The sequence below is a fragment of the Heteronotia binoei genome, chromosome 19 (assembly GCF_032191835.1).
Source record: "Heteronotia binoei isolate CCM8104 ecotype False Entrance Well chromosome 19, APGP_CSIRO_Hbin_v1, whole genome shotgun sequence".
In the NCBI taxonomy this organism is placed as follows: domain Eukaryota; kingdom Metazoa; phylum Chordata; class Lepidosauria; order Squamata; family Gekkonidae; genus Heteronotia; species Heteronotia binoei.
Window position 1 is genome coordinate 35,943,843 of NC_083241.1, and position 24,700 is coordinate 35,968,542.

At 46.2% G+C, this 24,700-nt stretch overlaps 1 protein-coding gene and 1 pseudogene across 2 annotated transcripts; one reads left to right on the forward strand and one right to left on the reverse strand.

Annotated features, from left to right (window-relative positions):
- Positions 1–163: 163 nt before the first annotated feature.
- NRG4 (neuregulin 4) lies at positions 164–24,700 on the reverse strand. 2 transcript variants are annotated; one of them, XM_060260063.1, is made up of 5 exons: positions 24,559–24,700; positions 17,125–17,218; positions 3,538–3,687; positions 319–398; positions 164–205 (listed from the first exon to the last, which is right to left on the reverse strand). In XM_060260063.1, the coding sequence occupies exons 1-5, from the start codon at positions 24,644–24,646 to the stop codon at positions 192–194; spliced, it is 426 nt and encodes a 141-aa protein (XP_060116046.1). In that variant the 5' UTR covers positions 24,647–24,700; the 3' UTR covers positions 164–191. The 2 variants fall into 2 exon arrangements, with proteins under 2 accessions (XP_060116046.1, XP_060116047.1); XM_060260064.1 differs by having other exon boundaries at positions 164–231.
- On the forward strand, positions 23,448–23,626 carry LOC132587990 (U2 spliceosomal RNA; annotated as a pseudogene).

The window sequence follows — 24,700 nt, forward strand, 5'->3', positions numbered from 1 at the left end:
CTGGTTGGACCACTGTCTGATTCTGTATAGGGCAGCTTCATGTATGTATGTGCAGCATTCCTTTGCTGCATGGAATGCTTCTCTTTGTCTTAAGCATCTTCTCTGTTCAACGTTCTTACCATATTCTCCAGTACCATATTCCTAGCCCCGCTTCGATTGCTGCTTTCCCATTGTTTTTTGCTTTGATTCCTTTATTCGGTTATCTCTGAAACAAGTGAACAACATGTTATCCTCTCAGTCAGAAACCCTCCCCCCCTCCCCACACACACACACGACCCCGGCATTCCTTCTTTGTCATCGCACCTGCAGTATACTTACTGTTGCAACCATTGCTGTCATTTGCCTCAGTCAGGTTGTCTCCACGCTCTATGGAATTGGCCCTTGGAATATGGCCTTTCCTAGCAAGAAAGTGATTATAACAAGAAAAAAGAGAGAGAGAGAAGGTTTATGTTTGTTGCTACCACTTAGTGAAGCACGCACCATTCTCTTCTTTCTGTTCTATTCTCACAACAACCTTCTGAACCAAGGATGGGGGACCCTGATGTCAGTGGAGATTAGGGCTGCACTCTCTAGGTTGGAAAAGTCCTGGAGATCGGGGTGGGGGGAGCCTGCAGACGGTGGGGTTTGGGGAGGAGAGGAACTGCAATGAGATATAATGCCATAGCCCTCCGAAGCAGCCATTTCCCCCGCAGAGGAACTGATCTCTGTAGTCTGGGAATCAGATGTAAGTCCGGGAAATCTCCAGGTCCCACCTGAAGGTTGGTGAGAGCCAGTTTCGTATGTTAGTTAAGTGTGTAGACTCTTATCTGGGAGAACCAGGTTTGATTGTCTATTCTTCCACATGCAACTGCTGGAGTGACCTTGGATACTCTCTCAGATATCTTAGCAGATATGTTGGGCTGTGCTGATTCAGGCAAAGTCCACAAACTTTTAAATGACACTTGCTCTGAGGTAACTTTAATGATGGCTAGATTTCTTCAACAGGCCATGGAAATACGGCAGAGAATGGTTCTGGAATGACCACATTTTATTTGTTTTAATTATTTAATTTGGCTAAACTCGACTAATATATATTTTACTTACTTTATGTATATTAGCTCCCTATGTACTCTATAATCTAGGATTTTCTATTATTTATATTGCTATTTTACTGCTAAATCTGTTTTATGCCAATAAAGGCTTGCTGTTGCTACTCTCTCAGAGCTGTTCTGCTCAAGAGCAGTTCTCTCAGAGATCTCTCCGCTCCACCTGCCTCACGGGGCATCTGTTGTGGGGAGGGGAAGGGAAAGGAGATTGTGAGCCACTCTGAGACTCCTTTGGGTAGCGAAGGGCAGGGTATAAACCCAATCTCTTCTTCTTCTTGGCAAGCCCAGTGGAGAACTTCACACCAGAGTGGGGATTTGAACCTGGGTTGCCCTAGTTTGGCACCATTGTTACACTGCACTGCCTCTTGCTTAAGTTTCCAGGGTGCTAGTTACTTTTAGTATTCTTGGAACTGAATAAAGTGGCCTAAGACCAAAGCCTCTTCTCTGTACAATTGCCAGCTCTGGGTGGGGAAATACCTGAAGATTTGAGGGGTGGAACCTGGTGAGGGTGGCATTTTGGGGAGTGGAGGGACCTCAGCAGGGTATGATGCGAATACAGTCCACCTTGCAAAGCAGCCATTCTCTCCAGGGGAACTGGTATCTGTCATCTGGAGACAAGCTGTAATTCTGGGAGGCCTCCAGCCACCAGCTGGAAGTTGGCAACTCTTCATCTCTGAATTGGAGGCTTGGGGTGGGCTGTTGGACTACAAGAGGCTGCTTCGTACACTGGCAAGGCCATTCAATATGACCAAGAACTGTGCTTGTAGTGAATGGCTGCCCTTTTGTCATGAAGCACACTGGTGTTCTGCCAGGTAAAAAAAATCATTACGTAGGCTGAGGAAGGACAGAAAAAAAACTTGATTTACTTTTGTGTTTTCCATGTAAGCAGTGCAGCCGGGGCTTATGTTTTTAAAAAGTATGGCCACACAGGGTTAGGGTTGCCAGCCTCCAGGTGGGGCCTGGAGATCTCCTGCTTTTACAGCTGATCTCCAGATGGCAGAGCTCAGCTCCTCTGGAGAAAATGGCTGCTTGGAAGGGTGGGCTCTGTGGCACTGGACCCTGCTGAGGCCCCTCCTCTCCCCAAACCCCACCCTCTCCCAGACGCCCCAAAATCTTCAGGTGTTTTCCAACACAGACCTGACAGCCCTAAAGCAGTCATATAACTTGGGGCTCTGTGTTTGTGTTTATTAATAGGGGAACTGAAACAATATAGTGACCTGTTAATATAGCAGAGAGCCCCGTGGCGCAGAGTGTTAAAGCTGCAGTCCTAAGCTCTGCTCACGACCTGAGTTCGATCCCCGGCAGAAGCTGGGTTTTCAGGTAGCCGGCTCCAGGTTGACTCAGCCTTCCATCCTTCCGAGGTCAGTAAAATGAGTCCCCAGCTTGCTGGGGGAAAAGTAGAGATGACTGGGGAAGGCAATGGCAAACCACCCCGTAAAAAGTCTGGCGTGAAAACGTTGTGAAACCTTTTTATAGCAGTTATTGTTTTTATGCCGTAGCTCTTCTCCAAGCAACAAGGAAGGAAATGGGAACCATTTCAGGAAAAAAAAAATCTGTGTCAAGGTAAGAATGAGTTGGTTTTACAACAGAGTTTTTATTGCTGCAATGGTTTGTAAAAAGCTGCTTTTATATTCCTTTACGCTGTGAACTTCTCAAGCGGGAGACATTGAGAAATCACATTAAAGCTGTACACCATAGGACTGTTTTATTGCACTTAAACCACTCAGCTACAGTTATATTTTAGTCTGTTTCAAAAGGTGGCAGTGTGCAGATAAAATCATTCTTTAATACATTCAGGACTTTGTTGCTTTATTAAGAGTGCAACCCTAAGCAGAATTATACCTTTCTTAAGTCCACGGAAGACAATGGGCTTAGGAGGGTTCTGCTGTGAGTCTTCCTTTCCAGTGTAACATGGTGTGTAACACAAAGCACTTCTGTATAGCTTCCAGGGCTTTTTTTGAGCAGGAACGCACAGGAACAGTTCCAGCTGGCTTGGTGTTGAGGGTGTGGCCCAATGTGTAAATGAATTCCTGCTGGGCTCTTTCTACAAAAAAGCCCTGACAGCTACTTCTAATAAGTTCTCTAGAAAAGCTTGCTAAAGACTACAGATCTAGGAAAACAAATATTCACAAAAATGCTGCAGTTTTGCTTAACTGTCAGTCTTCTTGTACCTTGTACCAGCAAGGCTTCTGATTGGCCACTGGAGATTTGATTGGCTGTGCAGGTTTTTAAATATGTTACTTTGGTGCCAGAGCTGCTGTGCGACTAAAGATAAGCTGCAGCAGCCATTTTGTGGCTGGCCCCACCTCCTAAGGCTGCCATTTTGTGTCAGAATTTCAAAGCTGTCCACAGTTTCAAAAAGATCGGGGATGCCCTGTTAGAGAAATTCCACAGCAGAGCATTTGAGAATCCATAAGATACTGGCCAAGCAGCACCGTTTGTGGTGTTTTACCTGCACAGAAGGAAGATGGCTCCAGCTACCAAGACACTCAGAACAACCACCGACGCCAAAAAAGCTGCAACCAGTTCACCTCTGGCGTGGTTCTTGATGCTGGGGAGCAAATTTTCTTCACAACGAGCTCCTGTATAATTCTCAATGCACCTGTGGGGGGAGGGGAGGAAGTTCAGATGTGATGGGGTGTTTTGTACATTTGTCAATGCTGCATTTGTATCGTAACACACAATAGCATAGGCAAGAGATGATCTGATGTTTGTGTCTATGCAAGGTTCCTATGCAGAGGCAGCCAAAAGCAGGGATGGCCAAACTTGCATAGCGTAAGAGCCACGTAGAATAAATATCAGATGTTTGAGAGCCACAAGACATAAACATCAGATGTTTGAGAGCCACAAGACAGGGAGGAAGGGAAGAAAAGTGAAAAGAAAGCAAATAGATGGGGGGAGAGGGGGAGGGAGATGTAGAAAGAAAGCAACTTTAATTTTAAATGCATTCTCCAAGCTGCCAGCTGGCTTGACTTACCTTCTCCAAGCTGGCAACGGGGGCTTCAAGAGCCACACAATAAGTCTGAAAGAGCCACATGTGGCTCCTGAGCCACAGTTTGGCCATCCTTGAGCTAGAGCTTAACGGTGTGGAAGGATGAGGCCATGCAGAGGAAAGTTCCATTTTGTCTTTCAATGGGCCAGGCTGCTGAGAGAGGATCAAAACCTCTGCAGAACCATCAGCTCCTGACTTAACAAGAGACTCTAGAGGTGCCTCTGTCTTGTCCCCTGTAAGGTCCAAATGATTCATGGCAGAAACTGGAGGGGCACTGTGAAGGTTAAGAAGAATAATTTTCTTAAAACGTTTCACATCCTGAAGTTAACGCTAGGTTCATGACTTTTGATGCGAAGGAAATTTATCAAGAGCGGTTGTAAAAGATTAAGAAGTCACATTTTTAATTGCCACCACCCAAGAGGGATGTTGGTTTTTATTGCAGAAGCATCTTAAAACCGTCAGAAGGTAGCCCAGGGTCGCCTGATCTTAGAAGCTAAGCAGGGGATGGCCCTGGTTAGGGAGACCTAACTTGGAAGGGAGACCACTGAGGAAGTCCAGGGTTGCTACAGAGAGGCAGGCAAGGGCAAACCACCTCTGAACGTCTCTTGCCATGAAAACCATACAGGATTGCCAAAAATTGCCTGCGATTTGAGGACACTTTACACCAACAAAGAATACCACAGGTGGCAACTTTGGGTTGGTTCACTGTACAGACAACCACAAAGTACCTTTGGTTTTTACAGCTAATACTCTTCAAGTCTAAAGCTGATGCTGTCACTACTGATAAAATAACATAATTAGGGCTGTATCTGTAGTGCAGATGGGGAAATCTATATGGGTTGGCCACTTCCTTCTCTCACCCAGTGCTCTTTTATGTGGGGTGCTGTGAATTATTAGACATTACAAACCCTCTTACAGAAGTGCAGGCCAGGAAAGAGACACATTTTCTAAAATGTTATAAAGGGAAGTTGCAGCTTGTCTTTGGGGTAACTTTATGGCCACTTGAAAAGGTTTGTACCGGTTCTGTTTTCCTTATCAGCAGCCTCTTGCCTACACACGAAAGCACACACATGCAAAATGACATATACTCCTTCAAGTGAACAAACGTAAATGATGGTATTGTAGGGGGACAAATCCTGTTTCAATCACTACTAAGCAGGAATTAAACTAACGCAGCTAGGGGTTGTACCGGTCACTGCTGTCTGTTTACCACCACCTATGGGATACAGGTTTCACTGTAAGGAATTCTAAATGACACGTTTCAGCGGAAGAGGGCTCTGACTTGTTATTGAAGAGCACCAAGTATGCAGTACAGCCAGACTGAGTTTGCAAACAACAAATGGAATTTCAGGAGGGATCGCTGTTTTGGCTTGTTTTGTTACCTGTGTATACTTGTAAATCCAGCCTAGGAAAGTGGAGGACCTTTTACAGAAGGCTGGTTTTTAAAAAGACACCCAAGTTGCTAGCCAAATACTGTTTTGTTCCTTAAAGGCTCACAGGTAATGTTGGGCCACAGCAGAAGTACTCTCTATAAGTTTTCTCCCATTAAACCAGGATCAGTGGCAGGGTTGCCAAGTCTGTGTTGGAAAATAGCTAGAGACTTTGCAGGTGGATCTGGGAGAGGGAGGGGTTTGGAGAGGGGCCTCAGCATGGTGCAATGTCATGGAGTCCACCCTTCCAAGCAGCCATTTTATCCAGAGGAGCTGATCTCTGCCAGCTGGAGATCAGCATAAAAGCAGATCTCCAGGCCCCACCTGGAGGCTGGCAACCCTAGCCAATGCTGCAGGGAAAGGGAGGTGGGTTCCCTCCCCCCCAAAAAAAAGCAGAGAAGAGGGATGAGAGAAGAATCTATCAGTACAGAGGTTTTCTCCCACATTTCTGCATAGGAAGGAGAGGTTAAAATGGGAATAAAGCCATTCTAAAATGTGTATTGCTCTTTGGGGGGAAATGATGGATGGGAGATTTTAAATGTATTATTTAAAGGCTTGGATCCAAGAGAAAATTTCTATCCATAGAAAAATTATAATTTTTACTGACCCTCCCGCTGTAGGCTACCCCATACATGCTTTTTCTTTGGGGGGGGGGAGTGGTTTCCCTATCATCCAAAGGCATAATTTTGGGGAGCAGTTTGGGCTTCATCAGGAACAAGGAGGCAGACAGAAACTGCTGATGGATCCAGTACCCAAAATGCAGGAACACTGAGATGCTGTTGGCCACCAGCTGATTAAAAGTGCCCCCACCCAATATATGTGTGTTTGCATTTCAGTCTTTCACATTAACATACCCCCAGGGGGAAGAGTGGCTTAAATATGCTTTAAGTGGCATATGTGAAATCTACTGTTCTGCAACAGGATACAGTTTCCTTTTTCTCTTTTCTAGTGGCACTGCAGGTTCCACAAGCCGGTCTCCTTTTTAATAAGCGTCGCACGTGTATGCCACCTCCCCAACCCCCTCCAGCTTGCTTTCTGATTAGCAGTATTAATCAGAATATATAGTATTATTTTTAGAACTCTGTTCTAATCAGAAGAATCAGGGGTTTTTCTCGGTTAACGTGCCTTGTGTATAAATACTAAGTCCTTAGCGGGCAAAAATATCGTCTTTCTTGTAACCTCTGTTCAGGTCAAGTGGCTGATCCAGGGTGCTGGTACTCAAAAAGATTTTGGAAGTTGTCTTTTGCAATGAAACTATGTGAAGGAAATAAGAGCAACTATTAAAGAATGGACCGATGTTTTTTTTTTTTTAATGGGTCGGGTAATTGGACCCAACCCTAGTATTTGCCACCAAAAGTACAGTGAAATGCAGACATTTAGTGGCAAATGATGAGGATAAACTTTTTTTAGGCTGTGCTAAGTGGGGGCAGGGGGAAGGAAGAGGAGGAGGAATATTTATACCCCACCCTTCTCCTGGGGCATTTTCGCACTGACCTTAATCAGCAGCGACTCCCTCTTCACCGCGCAGGATCGGCGCGGATTTCGCACTAATTGCCGCGGAGCACCCGGAAGAGCCGGAAAGTCCCGCGGCTTTTGCGGCGCAAATGGGAACTGGTTTTTGGCGGTTTCCGTTTGCGCCGCAAAAGCCGCGGGACTTTCCGGCTCTTCTGGGTGCTCCGCGGCAATTAGTGCGAAATCCGCGCAGATCCTGTGCGGTGAAGAGGGGCGTCGCTGCTGATTAAGGTCAGTGCGAAAACGCCCCTGGAGTCTCAGAGCGGTTTACAGTCTCCTTCACTTTGTCTCCCTACAACAGACACTGAGGTAGGTGGGGCTCAGAGAGCTTTTTCGAGAACTGCTCTTGAGGGAACAGCTCTGTGAGAACTGAGGCTGACCCACAGTCACCCAGCAGCTGCAGGTGGAGGAGTGGGGAATCTAACCCAGTCCTCTCAGATTAGAATCTGTGCTCTAAACCACTACACCAAACTGGCTCTCTGGGCCAAGGTTAAGCAGACCACCAAAGAAGTCCAGGGTTGCCATGCAGAGGCTTTTAAGGGCAAACCATCTCTGTCCATTTCTTGCCCTGAAACCCCTCTGGGGCCGCCATGAGCTGGCTGCAATGACAGCATTTAGCGCACGCACACACATGAGACACTGTCCAAATGATAACAGAAACAGACCTTTTCAGTGACTTGGTGGTGGTGGGAAGTGCCAAGTCCCAAATGACATCTAGCAGCCCATAAGGCTTACAAGGCAGGAGACAAACAGAGGTGGTTTGCTGTTGCCTGCTTCTGGACTTCCTTGGTGGCCTCCCATCCAAGTACTAACCACGGCCAGATCATGCTAGCCTGGCCCACCTAAGTTAGGGCCTCAGTGACTTACAATATACAAGAAACACAGAATGGGAAGGGAAAGGAATAATTCGAGTCTGTGTATTTTAATTCTGTCGCTTTAAAAGCTAACCATTTTATTCCCACTTTCCAATCAACCTCTTCGGGTGCCTCCAGAGGACTGGACTTCAGTGCACAAAAGCTTATTTATGCTGGTATCGAATGCAGTTCATCTTTAAGGTGCCCAAAGAATCCTGTTTATTCTGATTGCAGTAGTGTAAAACAGTTACCCTGACTCGACACACACAGCTACTGTGTGTGTAGAATGGTGTTAAGCTGCAGTTGATTTATGACAACCCTGTAAGGTTTTTGAGACTAACAGAGGTGGTTTGCCATAGTCTTCCTCTGCATAGCAAGCCTGGCATTCCTTGGTGGTCCCCAAAGGTGGAATTCTAGCAGGAGCTCCCTTGCATATTAGGCCACACAACCCTGATGTAGCCAATCCTCCAAGAGCTTCCAAGGCTCTCTTTTGTAAGCTCCTTGAGGATTGGCTACATCAGGGGTGTGTGGCCTAATATGCAAAGGAGCTCCTGCTAGAACTCCACCCCGGTGGTCTCCCACCCAAATTCTAACCTTGCTCAGCAGCCAAGATCTGACAAGATTGGGACCTTCACTCAGCATTCTGTTTTTGAAGTGGCTCACGATGGCCAAAGGCTTGGAAACATAAATGATCATGCTTAAGCAGCCATCCTTCATCAACTTATGGAATGCGTATATCCCAAAGACTATATAGGGCAGAAGTATATCTGTGTCCATAGAAGTGAGAGAGAGCAAAGCAAAAACGAGAGATGAAGAAAAGGAAAACACAGGTTTTCCCGAAGATTAATACGGTCAATAAATATTGGGGGGAGCGGGGTGTTGGAAACAAAATAGGGGCAAGAAGGAAGGGAATTCACATGCTAGGAACGTGTAATGGTGCTCTTTGGAACCAACTAGGACAGAAAACGAGAGGGAGTAAAGAAGAATCATATTCTAAAATTCTGCATCTGAATTCACAGCAAAGCAAATGTAAGTTACAATACAATTATGCACAGTGATTGATCTGCATAATTTATTCCAATAACATAAATGTTATCTTCTGGCGCAGTTTTAGAATGACTTGTTATCATCTCCTCCTTCCTCCCCCATAGACCACAAACTACTTCCTGTGTTGTGTGGCATGGTCTGCAAGTAACATTTGCCCCACTGTGTTCAGATACAATGGAAACTGTCTTTTGCATTCACACCAGTTCGAACACAAGATCTAGAATGGGCAGAACCAGGGATGGAATTCTAGCAGGAGCTCATTTGCATATTAGGCCACACTCCCTGATGTCACCAGGAGATCAGTTGTAATCCCAGGAGATTTCCAGCTATCCCCTGGATGTTGGTAACCCTAGAGGGTCACCAAGACTAGAGTGTGCTGTTTCTTTCAATTCCCCAACCCCAGCCCTTCAGAATTAGGCCTATGCAATAGAATTAATCCAGGGTGAGGTCCCTCCCACCCACATGTCCATTTCACTCAGGACATTAGCCCTGTTCCTTCCAAGCCAGGAAGCAGCAGCCGTTTTCCGTTAGGAGGAGAGGAAGAGGATTCACTCAAATGCGTGTGTTTCAAGTCATAATGAATTCTGCTACTGTAGGAGAATGAAGACAAGGGGGTATTGTCCTTCAACAATTCCCTAGCTCTGAGAAATTGAAGAAAGGTGACTTGAAATTGAAGACAGTAACTCTTTTAGTGTCTTAGTTGCTGAAAAGAATGCCTACCTAAGGAGGAATGTCTCTTCCTTCCCTGCATATAATCTCCCTTACCCAAACAAAAGCAGAACTCTGTGGCTGGCGAGTGAATCTTACTAAAGGTAGGACTTAAAACACGCACAGGATTGTGCCATTAGTGGCAAATTCAAGAACTTCACGTGTGAGATCAAATTGGTTTGTTAGCAAAGCTTTTGGGAAAGTTTATACTTCTGGCAAGCAAAAGTGTTGGGACCAATACTCTCTCTAAGCTGTGGAGTCTTATGAGCAAAAATTCTACTTTGTAAGCTCTTGGCATCAAATCTGTGAGCTACTGTACAAATTAGTTTGCTCTGGGGCCATTTTTCCTGAGTAAGTCAAAAATGTGTGAGCCGGAGGCTAAAAAACTGTGAGCTAGCTCGCACTGACTTAGCTTAGAGGGAACACTGGTTGGGACTCACCATTCTTTGGGAACCTGCTACCAGTGTTCCCTCTAAGCCGAGTCAGTGCGAGCTAGCTCACAGTTTTTTGGCCTCTGGCTCACACATTTTTGTCTTAGCTCAGAAAGGACAGCCCCGGAGCAAACTAATTTATGCAACAGCTCACACTTTAATGTCAGTAGCTCACGAAGTAGAATGTTTGTTTACAAGGCTTTAAAGGGAACATTGCCTGCTACCCATAGTCTGGTTTGGGCTGCTTATATATAGTGAGAGAATATCTCCTACTTGTATCTGAGGCAGGGTTGCCAACAACCTCGGGGGAAATGTCCTGTCCCTTTAACAGAAGCCGAGTGGGTGTTGCTTACTGGGTGACATTATTTGCTTCCGTGTCTGGAAAAGCTTTCCGTGCCCATTTCCACACTTCCCCTGCCTTGTCAGCAAATAGGGTTTTTAAGGTAAGAGACATTCAGAGGTAGTTTGCCATCCCCTGCCTCTGCGTAGCAACCCTGGACATCCTTGGAGGTCTCCCATCCAAATACTCTAACCAGGGCCAACCCTGCATAGATTCCGAGATCTGATGAGATTGGGCTAACTTGGCTATCCACGCATCTATTAAATGGGCCGGGGGGGGGGGGTTCCCCTCCAGGGTATTGGCACCCCTTACTTGAGGCCAAAGGCCTCCTTGCTTTGAATTACTTTACAACAAGGAAACTTAGCTCTGGATAAGACTGAAATCAGCCATGCTCATTTGTTCGACAACCCTTTCTTTTCTGATTCGTGTGTTAAGTAGCATTCCTAGATTTTAGGAAAGGGTGGCACATAGCTGGATTTCTGTTCTGCACTGCGGATCCCTACTGTTGTTGTGAGCAGAGTAGCAAAACTGCCACGGGAGGGGGCGGCGGCTGCAAGCATAGGCAGCTTTAAGAAGGGAAGGGAATTGAAAACGAAGCAGCCACATCATGCCCCTGTATAAATCGATGGTGCGGTCTCATTTGGAATACTGTGTACAATTCTGGTCACCGCACCTCAAAAAGGATATTATAGCATTGGAAAAAGTCCAGAAAAGGGCAACTAGAATGATGAAAGGTTTGGAATACTTCCCTATGAAGAAAGGTTAAAACACTTGGGGCTCTTTAGCTTGGAGAAACGTCGACTGCGGGGGGACATGATAGAGGTTTACAAGATTATGCATCAAGAACTGCATATGCTAGTGGTCTAGTATTGCAATACTTTTGTCCTGATGCATTGATCACAATACAAGAACTCGTGGGCATTCAATGAAATTGCTGAGCAATAGGGTTAGAATGGATAAAAGGAAGTACATCTTCACCCAAAGGGTGATTAACATGTGGAATTCACTGCCACAGGAGGTGGTGGCAGCTACAAGCATAGCCAGCTTCAAGAGGGGTTTGGATAAAAATATGGAACAGAGGTCCATCAATGGCTATTAGCCACAGCATATTATCGGAACTGTCTGGAGCAGTGGTGCTCTGTATTCTAGGTGCTTGCGGAGGAGGGGAGCAAAGTGGAAGGGCTTCTAGCCCCGCTTGTGAACCTCCTTTCTTTTTTGGCCACTGTGTGACACAAGAGTGTTGGTCTGCATGGGCCTGATCCAGCATGGCTTCTCTTATGTTCTTAAGAGGGGATTGGATAAACCTATGGAGTAGAGGTTCATCAGTGGCTATTAGCCACAGCGTATTGTTGGAACACTCTGTCTGAGGCAGTGATGCTCTGTATTCTTGGTGCTTGGAGGGCAACAGTGGAAGGGCTTCTGGATTTCTGGTTCTGCTGGTGAATCTCCTGATGGCCCCTGGGTTTGGGCCGCTGTGTGACAGAGTGTTGGACTGGATGGGCCATTGGCCTGATCCAACATGGATTCTCTTTTGTTCTTAAAAGGAGAGATTGCATTAGCTTGGAGAGGGGCCATGGTTCAGTGGTAGAGCATCTACATGGTATGCTGAAGGCCCCAGACTCAATCCTTGGCATCTCCAGTTCAAAAGATTAGGCAGTAGGTGATGTGAAAAGCCTCTACCTGAGGCACAGGAGAGCTACTGAGCAGACTGTGCTGACCCTGATGGGCCAAGAGTCTGACTCAGTATAACGCAGCTTCATGTATATGTGTGTTCATTGGGTTGACTCCTCCACAGGGGTTAGCATTCCCCTTCTATACAACAGGTGATGTTCTGAGAATGTCTTATACACACAGTTGCCTTCGGTGGTTGTACAAGAGGGTGAGGGTTGGATGGAGAAAATAAAGAATTCGTTGGCTTTGCCTATCATTGATTACCTTGACCGTCACTCCATCAGTCCCAATGGGTATCACCCCCCCCCGATAAGTTGTCTGTCCAGCATAGGGTTACCAGGTCCCCCCTGGCCACTGGTGGGGGATGGGTGGCAGCTAAGGTTGCCAACTCCAGGTTGGAAAACTCCTGGAGATTTGGAGAGCGGAGCCTGGGGAGGACAGGGACCTCAATGAGGCCAACAGAGTTCACCCTCCAAAGCAGCCATTTTCTCCAAGAGAGTTGATTTCTGTAGACTGGAGATGAGGTGTAATTCCAAGAGATCCCCAGGTATCACTTGGAGGCTGGCAACTCCCCTGCAGTGTGCAGAGAATAAGAAACAGAAATGGACCGTGAAAATGTGGGCCTCAGGTGAACTCTTGACATCAGTGGGAATTGTTGGCGCTATCAGTGACAACTTAGTTTCCTCTTGATTGTCAACAAGACTTAGAGGTGACTGGAGCCAATGAGCTAATAAAAAGTTCTGTTAAACTCAAAGGGGCCTGATGACCTGAAATACTACTGTTTTACCATTTCTGTGGAGTTTGCTCCCTGAACAGTTGGCAGCACTGTGGAGGTTTAGAAAGAATGATGCTATGTGGAGGGATATCTATTTTATTGCTGCTTGCTAGGTCTCTCCTCTCCCCCCCCCCCCATCTCCTCTCTCCCTGAGAAGCAGCCACTGTGAAATATCCAAAAGCAAACAAGAATTATCATTTCCTTCCTGTGCTTTTATTGAAAGGGCATGTTTGTGTATTCAAAACAATGGTGTAATTCTGCTGTGTACACAAAGCCACAGTTCAGAGAGTGACAAGAGGATCTCTTGCATCAGGTGTCTCTGGAAATGACCTGATTTAGCACTTTGCTTATTGCGTTGTGCCTTTTTTTTCATCCAAGTTCTCCTCCAGCTACTATCAGTCTACCACCTACAGGTTTCCCTCAGTTTTTTCCCTCTCTTAAAGACTTTTTCCAGGAAGGTTTTTTTTTTTGTTGGGGGGGGGGGGGGGGCGGGTACATGACAAAAGAACAGTTGTTGTTTAGTTGCTGAGGGAGATCCAGATCTCTTCCTTGGAGGTGGCATTTTTTGTTGATGGAATATGATATTTTCCTAAAACCTGTGGCCCAGTGCTGGAGCTGAAATGGGAATTATGCTGAACATCTATTGAATTCATTTGTAGCCTGCCTTTCTTCCCAATGGGAACCCAAAGCGTCTTACATTGCTCCCCTCCATTCTGTCCTTAACAATGCACCTGTCAGGTAGGTTAAGCTGCGAGAGTGTGACTGGCTCAAGGTCACTCAGTGGGCTTCAGTGGCATGAGTGAGGATTCGAACCCATGTCCCCAAGATACTAGTCTGGCACTCTTAACCACGCCGGCTTTCAATGGTGGGGTGAGGGAGTGGAGGTTTTCTGTCATCTGGGAAACCTCAAATCTTCTGCAGCAAACCATGCTACTATGTGAGAGCCTGAGTTTTGCATGGATGTTCTTCCCGCATCGCAGGCACAACAAAGATGGGTGTGATATAAAGTAGGAAAGAGATCTGCAGTGGCAATATGGATCCCTCACACACAGTCTGGGCTCCAAGGTAAATTTTCTTCCAGTTGAGTCCTAGTATAGAGTCTGGTCGGAAGGAAATGGGTGGGGGAGAGAGGGACTGCAGAGAAAGGATTCCACGGCCAGGTATCCTTTTTGCACTTTTAAAATCAGATTGTCTGTTGTAACTGGGACATTTGAACGTATGGTTGAAGATGCAGAGCTGCTGTTACCACATGCCAAACAGAGATATTTGGGCACTGAAATGTGGCCCATAGTCGTTTTGTGCACAAAGGCCTTTAGCTTGAGAATGGGAGGAGGGGAGCAACAGGAAGAGAGGTTTTCAGTTTTTATGTCTCACAAGTTGTTTCTGCAGCAGAACTATCAATGAGTTATCTGGCTTAAACATCGTGTAGCATACGATCATCCAATGTAAGTTAAAAAGCCATTTTCCCCGAAACTTCAAGCAGAAATATTTTAACACAGCTTTATTTACATGAGGTCCCCATCTCTATTTGCTTAGGCCTCTATTTTTAAATCAATCCTGACCTTCAGGAATTCCCCAGCGTCCGGATATTGAAATCTATTGCCCTGCCACAGTTTTGCAAGTCATTCGAGAAGAGCTGAATGTTACTGTCGGGCACCTGCCAAGCATTCTGTCCAGGAGAAGGAACCTGGAGGAGTGGGGGGTGAGATGGAGGAATAGCTACCTGGGATGAAGTTGGCTCCTTCCCGTGCTGACATCAGCCCAAAGCAGGCATGAGATAATTTGACCCTTATGTCACTCTACACAGCAGCAGTTCACTTTCTCTCCTTATTTCCATCGCCACTGATTACCGGGATAGTCAAGTGTAAACAGAACCCGTTCTCACTTATAATTAGCCTCCTTGCCTGACTGATAAGGAACATGCTTGGAATGAGCACAGAGGAATAAACTATTCCAGTTTACAGAGCCAGTCCTTATCCATGAGTTACTCTGGCAGGGTGAGACAGAAATGCTATTAAACCCCCCCCTCCCCTCCTCCCCAGTGCCAACAGTTGCCAGATCTGGGTTAGGAAATACTTGGAGATTTTGGGTGTGGAGCCCAGGATTTAGGGAGGTGAGGGACCTGAGCAGGGTTCAGTGCCATAGATTCCATTCTCCAATGCAGTCATTTTCTCCAGAGGAAGACGAAGATGATGAAGAGGAGGAGACTGGATTTATGCCCCACCCTCCACCCTAAGAATCAGAGCAGCTTGCAATCTCCGTTCCCTTTCCCTCCCCACAACAGATGCTCTGTGAGGTAAGTGGGGCTGAGAGAGCTCTGACAGAAACTTCCCTTGAGCGAACAGCTCTGAGAGAACTATATGACTGACCCAAGGTTTGAACTGGAGACCTTCTGCATGCCAAGCAGAGGCTCTTCCACTGAGCCATGGCCCCTCCCTAAACAACAACAAACACCCAACAGCCAGGCAAGGGGAAAAAACAACAACCCTGAAAGTGAAGACCACTCTCGGACAGTTGTATGAATGTTCTTGTCGGCAGCACACTCGGACAGTTAATGTTTACTTCAATCTAACTTTTTGGCCGAGGTCAGACGCACATAAACTAACGAGATGGGCATGGATGAAAGCCCTGAGATGCAGACTTTTTTGATAGTACATTAAATCCGGAATAAGAATGCTTCCGACAACTCCCGTGCGTACTTTCTATGTTTGAACGCTCCATTTTAGCCAACTCGTCGCAAGCGCACATCCACTTCCCTGCGAGAGCCCACTCCAAATGATATCATTGCGCCAGCAATTGTTGACGCAGCCTTCCAACCTTCCGAGGTCGGTAAAATATGCACCCAGCTTGCTGGGGGGGAAAGTGTAGATGACTGGGGAAGGCAATGGCAAACCTCCCTGTAAAAGGTCTGCCATGAAAACTTTGTGAAAGCAGCATCACCCCAGAGTTGAAAACGACTGGTGCTTACACAGGGGACCTTTCCTAAATGTGGGGGGAGGCAGATGACCCACCTTTGCTGTCTCCCTGCTGGGGAGGAAGATGACCCACCTTTGCCGTCTCCCCGCCAGGCGGAGAGACAGCAAAGAGAGTTGCCGTGCTCCCCCCCCCCCATTTAAACACCACGGCGGTGTGTTTAAATGGGGGGGGGGAGGAAGATCACCCACCTTTGCTGTCTCCCTGCCAAGCGGAGAGACAGCAAAGAGAGTTGCTGTGCTCCCCCCCCCATTTAAACACCACGTCGGGGTGTTTAAATGGAGGGGGGAGGAAGATCACCCACCTTAGCTGTCTCCCCACCAGGTGAGTTGCCGTGCTACCCCCCCCCCATTTAAACACCACGTTGGGGTGTTTAAATAGGGGGGAGGAAGATCACCCACCTTTGCTGTCTCCCCATCAGGCAGAGAGACAGCAAAGAGAGCTCCTGGTCTTCCCCTTCCTTTCTGGGTGTTTAAATGGGGGGGGGGGGCAGATCGGCCACATTTTCTGGCATCTTTAAAAAAAAAAACAAATAAGCACAATATCCCACGTACTGCGCTTGCGCAAGCGTGGAATGCCATCTCAAAAAATGAGGTCTGGTTGAGACCTCTGCTCAACCAGCGACGAGACCAACGCTGCTTAGAACTGAAGGATGGAGGGATGTCTGATCAGGAAATTCGTTGTAAAAAAGCTGCGGGGTATAATAGCGACGGGTCAGGGATGGATTTAATGGTGAGTGTGACCGCAGCCTTTGTAACTCAGTCCCATGGCTTTGTATCCTGTCTTTGGTGGACTAGAGGAACTGTGGATCAAATAGTTCTTCCCCTCCCTGCCCTCTAAGGTTCAAATAATTCTTCCCCTCCAGCTGGCAGAGATCAGCTCCCCTGGAGAAAATGACTGCTTGAAAGGGTGGACTCTAAGGCATTGTACTATGCTGAGAGGCCCCTCCCCTCTCCAAACCCCGCCCTCTCCTGGATCCACCCCCAAAGTCTCCAGGTAGTTTCCAACAGAGACCTGGCAACCCTAGGTATTTTTCAACCCAGAGCTGGCAACCGTGTCTACATACGTGGACAAAACCATTTGTTTCCTTAAAAGGAGTTCTAGTCTTGTATGTCAAGGGTGGCCAACGGTAGCTCTCCAGATTTTTTTTTGCCTACAACTCCCATCAGCCTCAGCCAGCATGGCCAATGGCTGGGGCTGATGGGAGTTGTAGGCAAAAAACATCTGGAGAACTACCATTGGCCACCCCTGTTGTATGTGACCTTTTGAAAGTAAACGAAGTGCAAAAATGTTGTCAGATCTTTACCTGCAAAAAGGACTGGACACAGTAGGAATCATATAACAAATCCCACCATTCATACAGAAGGATCCATAACTACTGCCGCAGAGTTCTTCATGATCTGAAATGAAAAAAGGAGCACAAGGATGAGATTTATTGTGACTTCGATGATGTGAATTAAGTGATGCGAAAGAACATCACACCTGCGAGTTTGCCACACCTTGCCCTCCCCCAACATTATACGAGCAAGCAGAGCTAATTTATTTTTAATCATGAGGAGAAACATAAGGCTTGGCACTGATGATGGCCACCTCCCCAGCACAGTGCTGGAACTAGAATTAGGGTTGCCAGCCTGGAGATTGCCAGGAATTAAAACTGATCTCCAGATGACATATATCAGTTTCTCTGAAGAAAATGGCTTATTTGGAGGGGGGGGGGGCTCTAGGTCATTATACCCCACTGAATTTCCTTCCCAGGCTTTACCCTTCAAAATCTCCAGAATTTTCTCAGCCAGGAGCTGGTAACCCTGATATCCAGAAAGGCACCCCTGTATTGATTCCCAAGCCATGCACCCCTGGAATGTGATATTGCAATGTAACCCTAGAATATTAATATGACACAGCAATGCCCATTTGAATTGGAATGGTCTTCCTTGCACGTAAGGGAGAAAAATCCAATTCCTTCTAGGCCTCAGGCAGGCTGGAATGATGTCAAGTCTGAGTCACAGGCTGGACAGACATAGTGGCCAATGCTGAAAACTTAAGAAGCATCCATCTTTCTGCTCTTGGGAATGAAGAATTCCAGGCCCAGAGAGGGACACTGGTGGGCAGAGCTGTAAAAGTTCCTTCACTCTTTTGGCAACCTTTTAAGGCCTGTTATCAAAACATAAAGAAATAAGGGTTACCAGGAACCCTGCAACACAAATAAATGGCTTGTATATATATGTGTGTTCTGTTATTCTTCAGGGCAAGACAGCAAAAACACAAAGGCTAAAGGTTAAGTGGTCATCTTGTTGTGAATGTGTGGTATGCCTGTAAACTGCTCTCACGTTTCTGCCAGGGAACAAAGTTTCTATTTTTCTTTAATTATTGCTAAGGCTATCAAAGTCAACCAATCTCCTGAACACTTGATGGATGCCTATCCATGTTTGACACTAAGAGAGAGATCTATCACTTTTGGGGAGCTTCAAAGGAATCAGTTTGGAAAAACAGGGCAATAAAAAGTCATTTGGCCAGTGTAATTAAAATCCCTCCATTGGGGTATGGATCTATGACACAATGATCTCTGATTGGATATTCCACATATGACACCCCAATTTTCCATTGGTGTGACACTCTGCTTCCTCACTGGGTAACTGAATCGCTTGATGTGATGTAATGTACCCTAGAAAACAGGCAACCCCACCTGTCAGGTTAGAGAAGAGAAAAGGAAAGAAAAAAAAGAGAAGTCAGAGAGTCGGAAAGAAAAGGGAATTCCTCCATCCTCTCCTCCCTCCATCTCTTCCTACCCTTACCCCCCTCTTCTCAAGAGAAATCTCCCTCCAGAGGCCTTGCATTTCCTCTGACTGAGCCTACCCTGCAAGATCTAGGTATTGTATCATCTTCCCCCATCCATACTTATTCAGCTAACCACTGTATTCCTCTTGCATGCTTGAAATTGTTTGATTGGGATGTAACTATTTGAAACCCTATACCTTTAATAAAATCCATTATTAACCAAAGGATTTTCAGTGGTCTATCTCCGTAAACATAGACAGAGATCCTGGCTCACCTCACCTCTCGTAGACACCATTTTGAGCTAAGAAATATTAATATTCCCCAATAAAAATTGAGTTGAGGTGTAACAACCCTAACTAGAATTCTCTGATATAAGCAGATGTTGCGTATTGTCCCCGATACAAATTTTGCAGTGGGGAAGAAAGGGTAGGAATGACTACAGTGGCAGCTGCCGCAAACTTTTTATTTTTATCTTAAAATATACTTGCAAGGGATTTGCAGAAAAGAAAGACGGAACTCGCTGCTTAGATCTACTAAAGCCTTGCATGAATTGCAGGACCAAAAAAAGCAACCAGGGGATCTAGTGCAGACATGGCTCCTCGTGCTTGTGTGGGACTGATGGTAATGAAGGAATCAGGAGAGACTTCACTTTCAGTGGCATAGTGGATGTGGGGATACTAGGGCCAGTAGCTACCACAGTGTTCTAGAACAGGTGTCCTTTTGCAACGGATTTTTATTTCAGTTGATCTTAAAGATATATGAAACTGAACTAGGGTTAGGGTTGCCATGTCTGTGTTGGAAAATACCTGGAGACTTTGGGAGTGGATCCAGGAGAGGGTGTGGTTTGGGGAGCGGCCTCAGCATGAGACAATGCCCTAGAGTCCACCTTTCAAATCAGCCCTTTTCTCCAGGGGAGCTGATCTCTGCCAGCTGGAGATCAGTTGTAAAAGTAGGAGATCTCCAGGCCCCACCTGGAGGCTGGCAACCCCATCTCCTGGAATTACAGCTGACCTCCAGCTGATAGAAATCAGTCTCCCCTCCACACACACACACACACAATGGCTGCTCTACTGCATCATACCCAGCTGAAATCCCTCCCTAGGCACCAGCCCCCACCCCCACCCACTGCCTCTACAAATCTCCAGGAATTTCCCAACCCAGACCTGGCAAACCTAAACTGTGCAGCTTTGCAAATTTTCAAATATTATGTTCAAATCAGTTTCAGTTGCATGACAGGAGGAATGCTGAAATCTTCCTTATTCTTTCAGATTGGAACACCTGTTTATGTTTTTCTTTTTTTTTAGTTTTAGTAGCTGACCAGTAGCTTTTCCACTGTTGCAGCGGATGGGGTATAATAGAGTGCCCAGCAGACATTCAGCACCCCCCTCCTGCTTTCTGATAATCCTGAAGTGGGGGGAGGGTCTTCAAACCAGGGGATCCCCTGCCCCCAACTGGGGATTGGCAACCCTAGGTTAGCCTGATCTCATCAGAAGCTGAGCGAGGTCAACCCTGGTCAGTATTTGGATAGGTGATCACCAAGGAATGCTATACCATGCTTACTATGAAGAGGCAAGCAATGGTAATGAAGGAAACCACCGCTGTTCATCTCTTGCTTAGAAATACCTTAGGGTTGCCAAGTCCAATTCGAGAAATATCTGAGGATTTTGGGGGAGGAGTCAGGAAACATTGGGGCGGAGCCAGGAGCCAAGTTGTGACAAGCATGATTGAACTCCAAAGGGAGTTCTGGCCATAACATTTAAAGGGACCGCACACCTTTTAAATGCTTTCCCTCCACTGGAAATAATGAAGGATAGGGGCACCTTCTTTGGGGGCTCAAAGAACTGGACCCCTTGGTCCAATCTTTTTGAAACTTGGAGGGTGTTTTGAGGAGAGGTAGCAGATGCTATGTTGTAAATTTGGTGCTGCTACCTCAAAACCAGCCCCCCCCCCAGAGCCTCAGATACCCACAGATGAATTCTCTATTATACCCTATGGGAATTGGTCTCCATAGGGAATAATGGAGTGTCCAGCAGACATTCTCCCCCCCCCACTTTCTGATGACCCTGAAGCAGGGGGAGGGCCTCCAAACCGGGGGATCCCCGGCCCTCAACTGGGGATTGGCAACCCTAAAATACAAGGCTGTGACTTGACAGTATACACACACATTAAATAAGGACGCCTACCTCAACAAGGACATTAGAACATGCCTGCAAGAGTCTAGACCTAGATACTAGAAGTAGTGGTGCCTGTGGGGCCTGGAGTTTCTCTGCCTTGTACCATCAAACAAATAAAAAGCTCTGCTTCTCCCACAGGAAATCTCCCCCATGGAACATCAAGGAACTTTTGGGATGTGTATAAATATAGCCTTAAACCTTTTAAATGCAGCAGGTTGGGTAAATCGGTGTTGGGCTTATGCACGCTCTCGATCTCTGCAAAATTATTCAGACAAAGGCCACAGCAAAGGAAGAGAGTCCTATTTTTGCAATTCTGCACACAAGGACCTAACATTCCCATTAAAACAGAATCAGCTCCTGGTATCACACGCTTGAAAGCTATGTGCTATGTTACACGTTAGGTGTCGTAGTCACTGTTATTTCTAGCAGCACCTGAAAATGGAGCGGCATATCTTTAAACGGAAAGACTGTGCTGTGATGAAGGAGGGGGTATATCTCACTTTTCAAACGATTTATGTTATGGCAATTTCTCTCCCCCCCCCAAAAAAAAAATCCTGGGGGGGGGGGGAGTATCTTGGATGCCAGCATTTCCAGTACATTAAATTAGACTCTTAACTCTCTGTCCTTACAAAGAGTAGAGAAACATCCGATGCTGCAGCCAGCTAATGCAAATATTGCGCAGCCCAAGTCAGGAGCAAGTTATGCGAGGAGGGTGGAGAGCACGTCTTTCTCTCTCCACAGCTGTTATGACGGAATCCAAACCAGATCCGCTTGTTCATCCAGTCGTATTTCTTTGTTGACAGAATAAACTCATCCAACCTGAATTTCTCTCCCTCTCTTATTTTTATTTTGATTCTGTGAAGTTGGCTGGAAAAGTCTGACTCTCATTGAAAGAGATGTGGACTGTGGCTTTTATGTTTTGAAGCTGCTTGTGGGGCTAGAATGTAAGCTTTTTTTTTTTAAGATGCTGGGTGTTCTGTTGCAATTGGATGGTTGTAGTCAGTGAAAACAAACCAATGGCTCACAAAAGCATGTTTTGCGAGAGAGAAATCTTGGAATCCTAGCTAGAAAACTATGCATCCTCATTCTTGATACATGAGTGATGTTTTAGGCTTCTCCATGCTGTTGGCCACAGTAGTGCGCTGTTGCAGGGTTAGGAGCAGGAGTGCTTATATGCGGTGGGGAATTCAGAGAACTAGGAGGCAATGGAACTAATGGCTAGCCGGTAAGGCGGCCACAGGGGGTGGGAATATTTTAATTGGATAAAGTATGGTAAATTGCTGTTTTTATTGTGTACTTTTAAAAGAAGTTGTAATCCCCCCTATGTTTTTATTATTATGACTTTGTAAACTGCTTCAGAAGGCACCTTGATGTTGAAAAATGGTGTATAAATACATTACAAATAAATAAACCCAGGAGTGGTGGAAAGGCATCCCACAAGGCCTAGGGACAGAAGGGATTCTGTGCTGTTGGCAGGAAGGAGTGTGGACAGGTAAGCGTCTCTCTGAAATCTGGATAAGTTCGAACTTTAAGGTTCTTATTTTGCCAGTTTGGTGTTTTACAAGCCCCTTTGAGTTGGCATGGGTGGCAAAAAGATGGGGCAGAAATGTTTTAGGACTAATGTTTTAGCCCAAAAATAAAATCAGTCAAATGCAGTCTAAATAAAACCAACTTCCACTGCCTCCTGAAGACTGACAGTGAGGGGGCCAGGCACACCTTCCTGGGGAAGCCTCTTGCGCTCCCATTTCCTTTGGAGTGCACGACTCATCAGCAGTCATTAAGGACATTTTTAATTAGTTGCATGATAATAAGTTCACATTGACTGCACTGGTCTTCTCACGTGTCCATATATGTGGCCATGCTTGGGAAAGCATGTGCAAGTCCCTGAAAGGCATGGACTCAAGAGAGAGCGCAGAGATGTCCTGGGCATGTCTAAAAGGGTAGAGGCGATTCTAGCGGTGCTCCTCTGAGCACGCTGAGGAGGGGCAGGTGGGTATTGGAGCGTGGTGCTGCAGAAGGGAGGGGAGGGGGGTGGCCCGGCCTGGGGTGTGCGAGGGCATGCGCACATGCCTAGGGCCCCCAGGGGCAGGAGGCAGCAGACAGTGTGTCTGCCTGGGGCACCACACGCCCTTGGGCCGTCCTTGAGTATTTGTCCTTTGGTGGCTATTTGTCCCTGTAAACACTTAAATAAGAAAAACTTGTACTTTTTATACTTCACCTTTCTTCTCATTGGGGACCCAAAGCAGCTCACATAGTTCTCTCTTTTTTATCCTCACAACAATCCTGAGAAGTAGGTTAGACTATTAATAGTAACTATCGTGCGGTATTGTGTGTGGTATAGCCAGGAGATCCTAAGATTGTTTGGCAGCCTGAAGTTCTAGCTCTTTTAGCATCATGCACCACTAGGTGGCGAGTTAGACTTGTTTGGGCTTCTGCTTTCCTCGGCGCAAGCAACCAATTCCTCACTAGTTGCTGTGCAGCCACATTTTGACTCATGGCTTCCCAATTTCCCTCGCAGCTTCCAGATCTCAAGAAAACAAGAGCAAGTTGCCACAGGGGAAATTGGAGGGAGCTGCGAAACAAAATGTGGCCGTGCAGTGACTAGTGGGGAATTGGTCACTTGCTCCAAGGGAAGCAGAAGCCCAGGGGAGAAGTGACTGCTAGTGAGGAATCGGTATGGATTATTTCTTGGCCTTTTGGTGAACATCAACTGTAGTATCTGTTTTTATTAATTTAATATTTGCAGGTATAAATTTTGTATAGATTCTTGGCTTGTTTGTGTGAATTTCTCCATGGACCTCTTTACAAATCCAGTACCCAAAGGAAACTTACCGGGAGGTGGGGCTCACTGGCGATGTCACAGGGCTTTTCTCTAGCATTAACCATTGAGTTGGGGGCAAATGCTAGTATGTCAGCCAATGATGACACTGCATCTGGGTTGTGCAGGAAGTGACATCATTAAGTCAGTGCAATAATAACCTCCCCCTGCCCAGCTGAGTGGCAGTGGGCAGAGCTGAGGGCAACTGAAGTGTGAGACCTGGCCTCCCCATGTTCCAGTCCCATATTATGGATCCCTCAAGATACCTGCCTTGTTTTCCCAATAACTGCCAAACTCAATTCTTGATGTCAACACTTCAGGTTATCAATTTGGGGAGAAAGTTACGTAATTCATCAGAGTTAGCAGTTTCTACCATTGTTCTCCGATTTGTTACCATCACCAACAAGTACAGTGCCAGTCTAAGAAAAGTCACCCCCTTCTGTGCCCATTCAAAAGCTGCTCCTCTGCTAAAGATGGCACTGCTCGTCTCTGGAACTGGTGCAGGGTAGCAGCTAAGAAAATGAGTTCAGAAATTAGAAGTCCCCAGGGCTTTTTTATAGAACTCATTTGCATATTAGGCCACACCCCTTCTATCGCAATTGTTTCACACAGAATTTTTTTGTAGAAAAAGCCCAGCAGGAATATATTTGCATATTAGGCCACACACCCTGACACTGAGCCAGACGGAACTGCATTCCTGTGTGTTCCTGATCAAAAAGGGTCCTGAAAGGCTTAGGCTACTTTCTGTTTTAGCCTTGGCCACTCATTTGTACACAGTCAGGATTACAATTCATGGTTGTTATAAGGGTCACAGCAAGATGATGTGCTCTAGAAATGCTAAAGTTATTGCTTTCCTGGGATTAGTCCCAACCAGCCACCAAGAATTCAATTGTACAGAGAATTCAAATGTACAGAACTCCACAAACAGTTGTGTGTAGAAGACTGGAATAAACAAATAAACCCCAAGCATTACCTGTTCGCATATTATTCTGACAACAACTTGTTATTCCTGGCCACAGGCTATTCTTCGGAAATTGCCCTGAAGACAAAAACACCTTCATTTAATCCAAACGTTTTCTGTCTGATCAAACTATTTGGGATTATTTTCAGCTACG

Coding starts and splice junctions, on each gene's coding strand:
- NRG4 (XM_060260063.1), bottom strand. CDS start 24,646: ATGAAGGTGTTTTTGTCTTCAGGGCAATTTCCGAAGAATAGCCTGTGG. Junction 17,219..24,558: donor TCAGAATAATATGCGAACAG/GTAATGCTTGGG, acceptor TTTTCATTTCAG/ATCATGAAGAACTCTGCGGC. Junction 399..3,537: donor GCCATCTTCCTTCTGTGCAG/GTAAAACACCAC, acceptor CTTTCTTGCTAG/GAAAGGCCATATTCCAAGGG.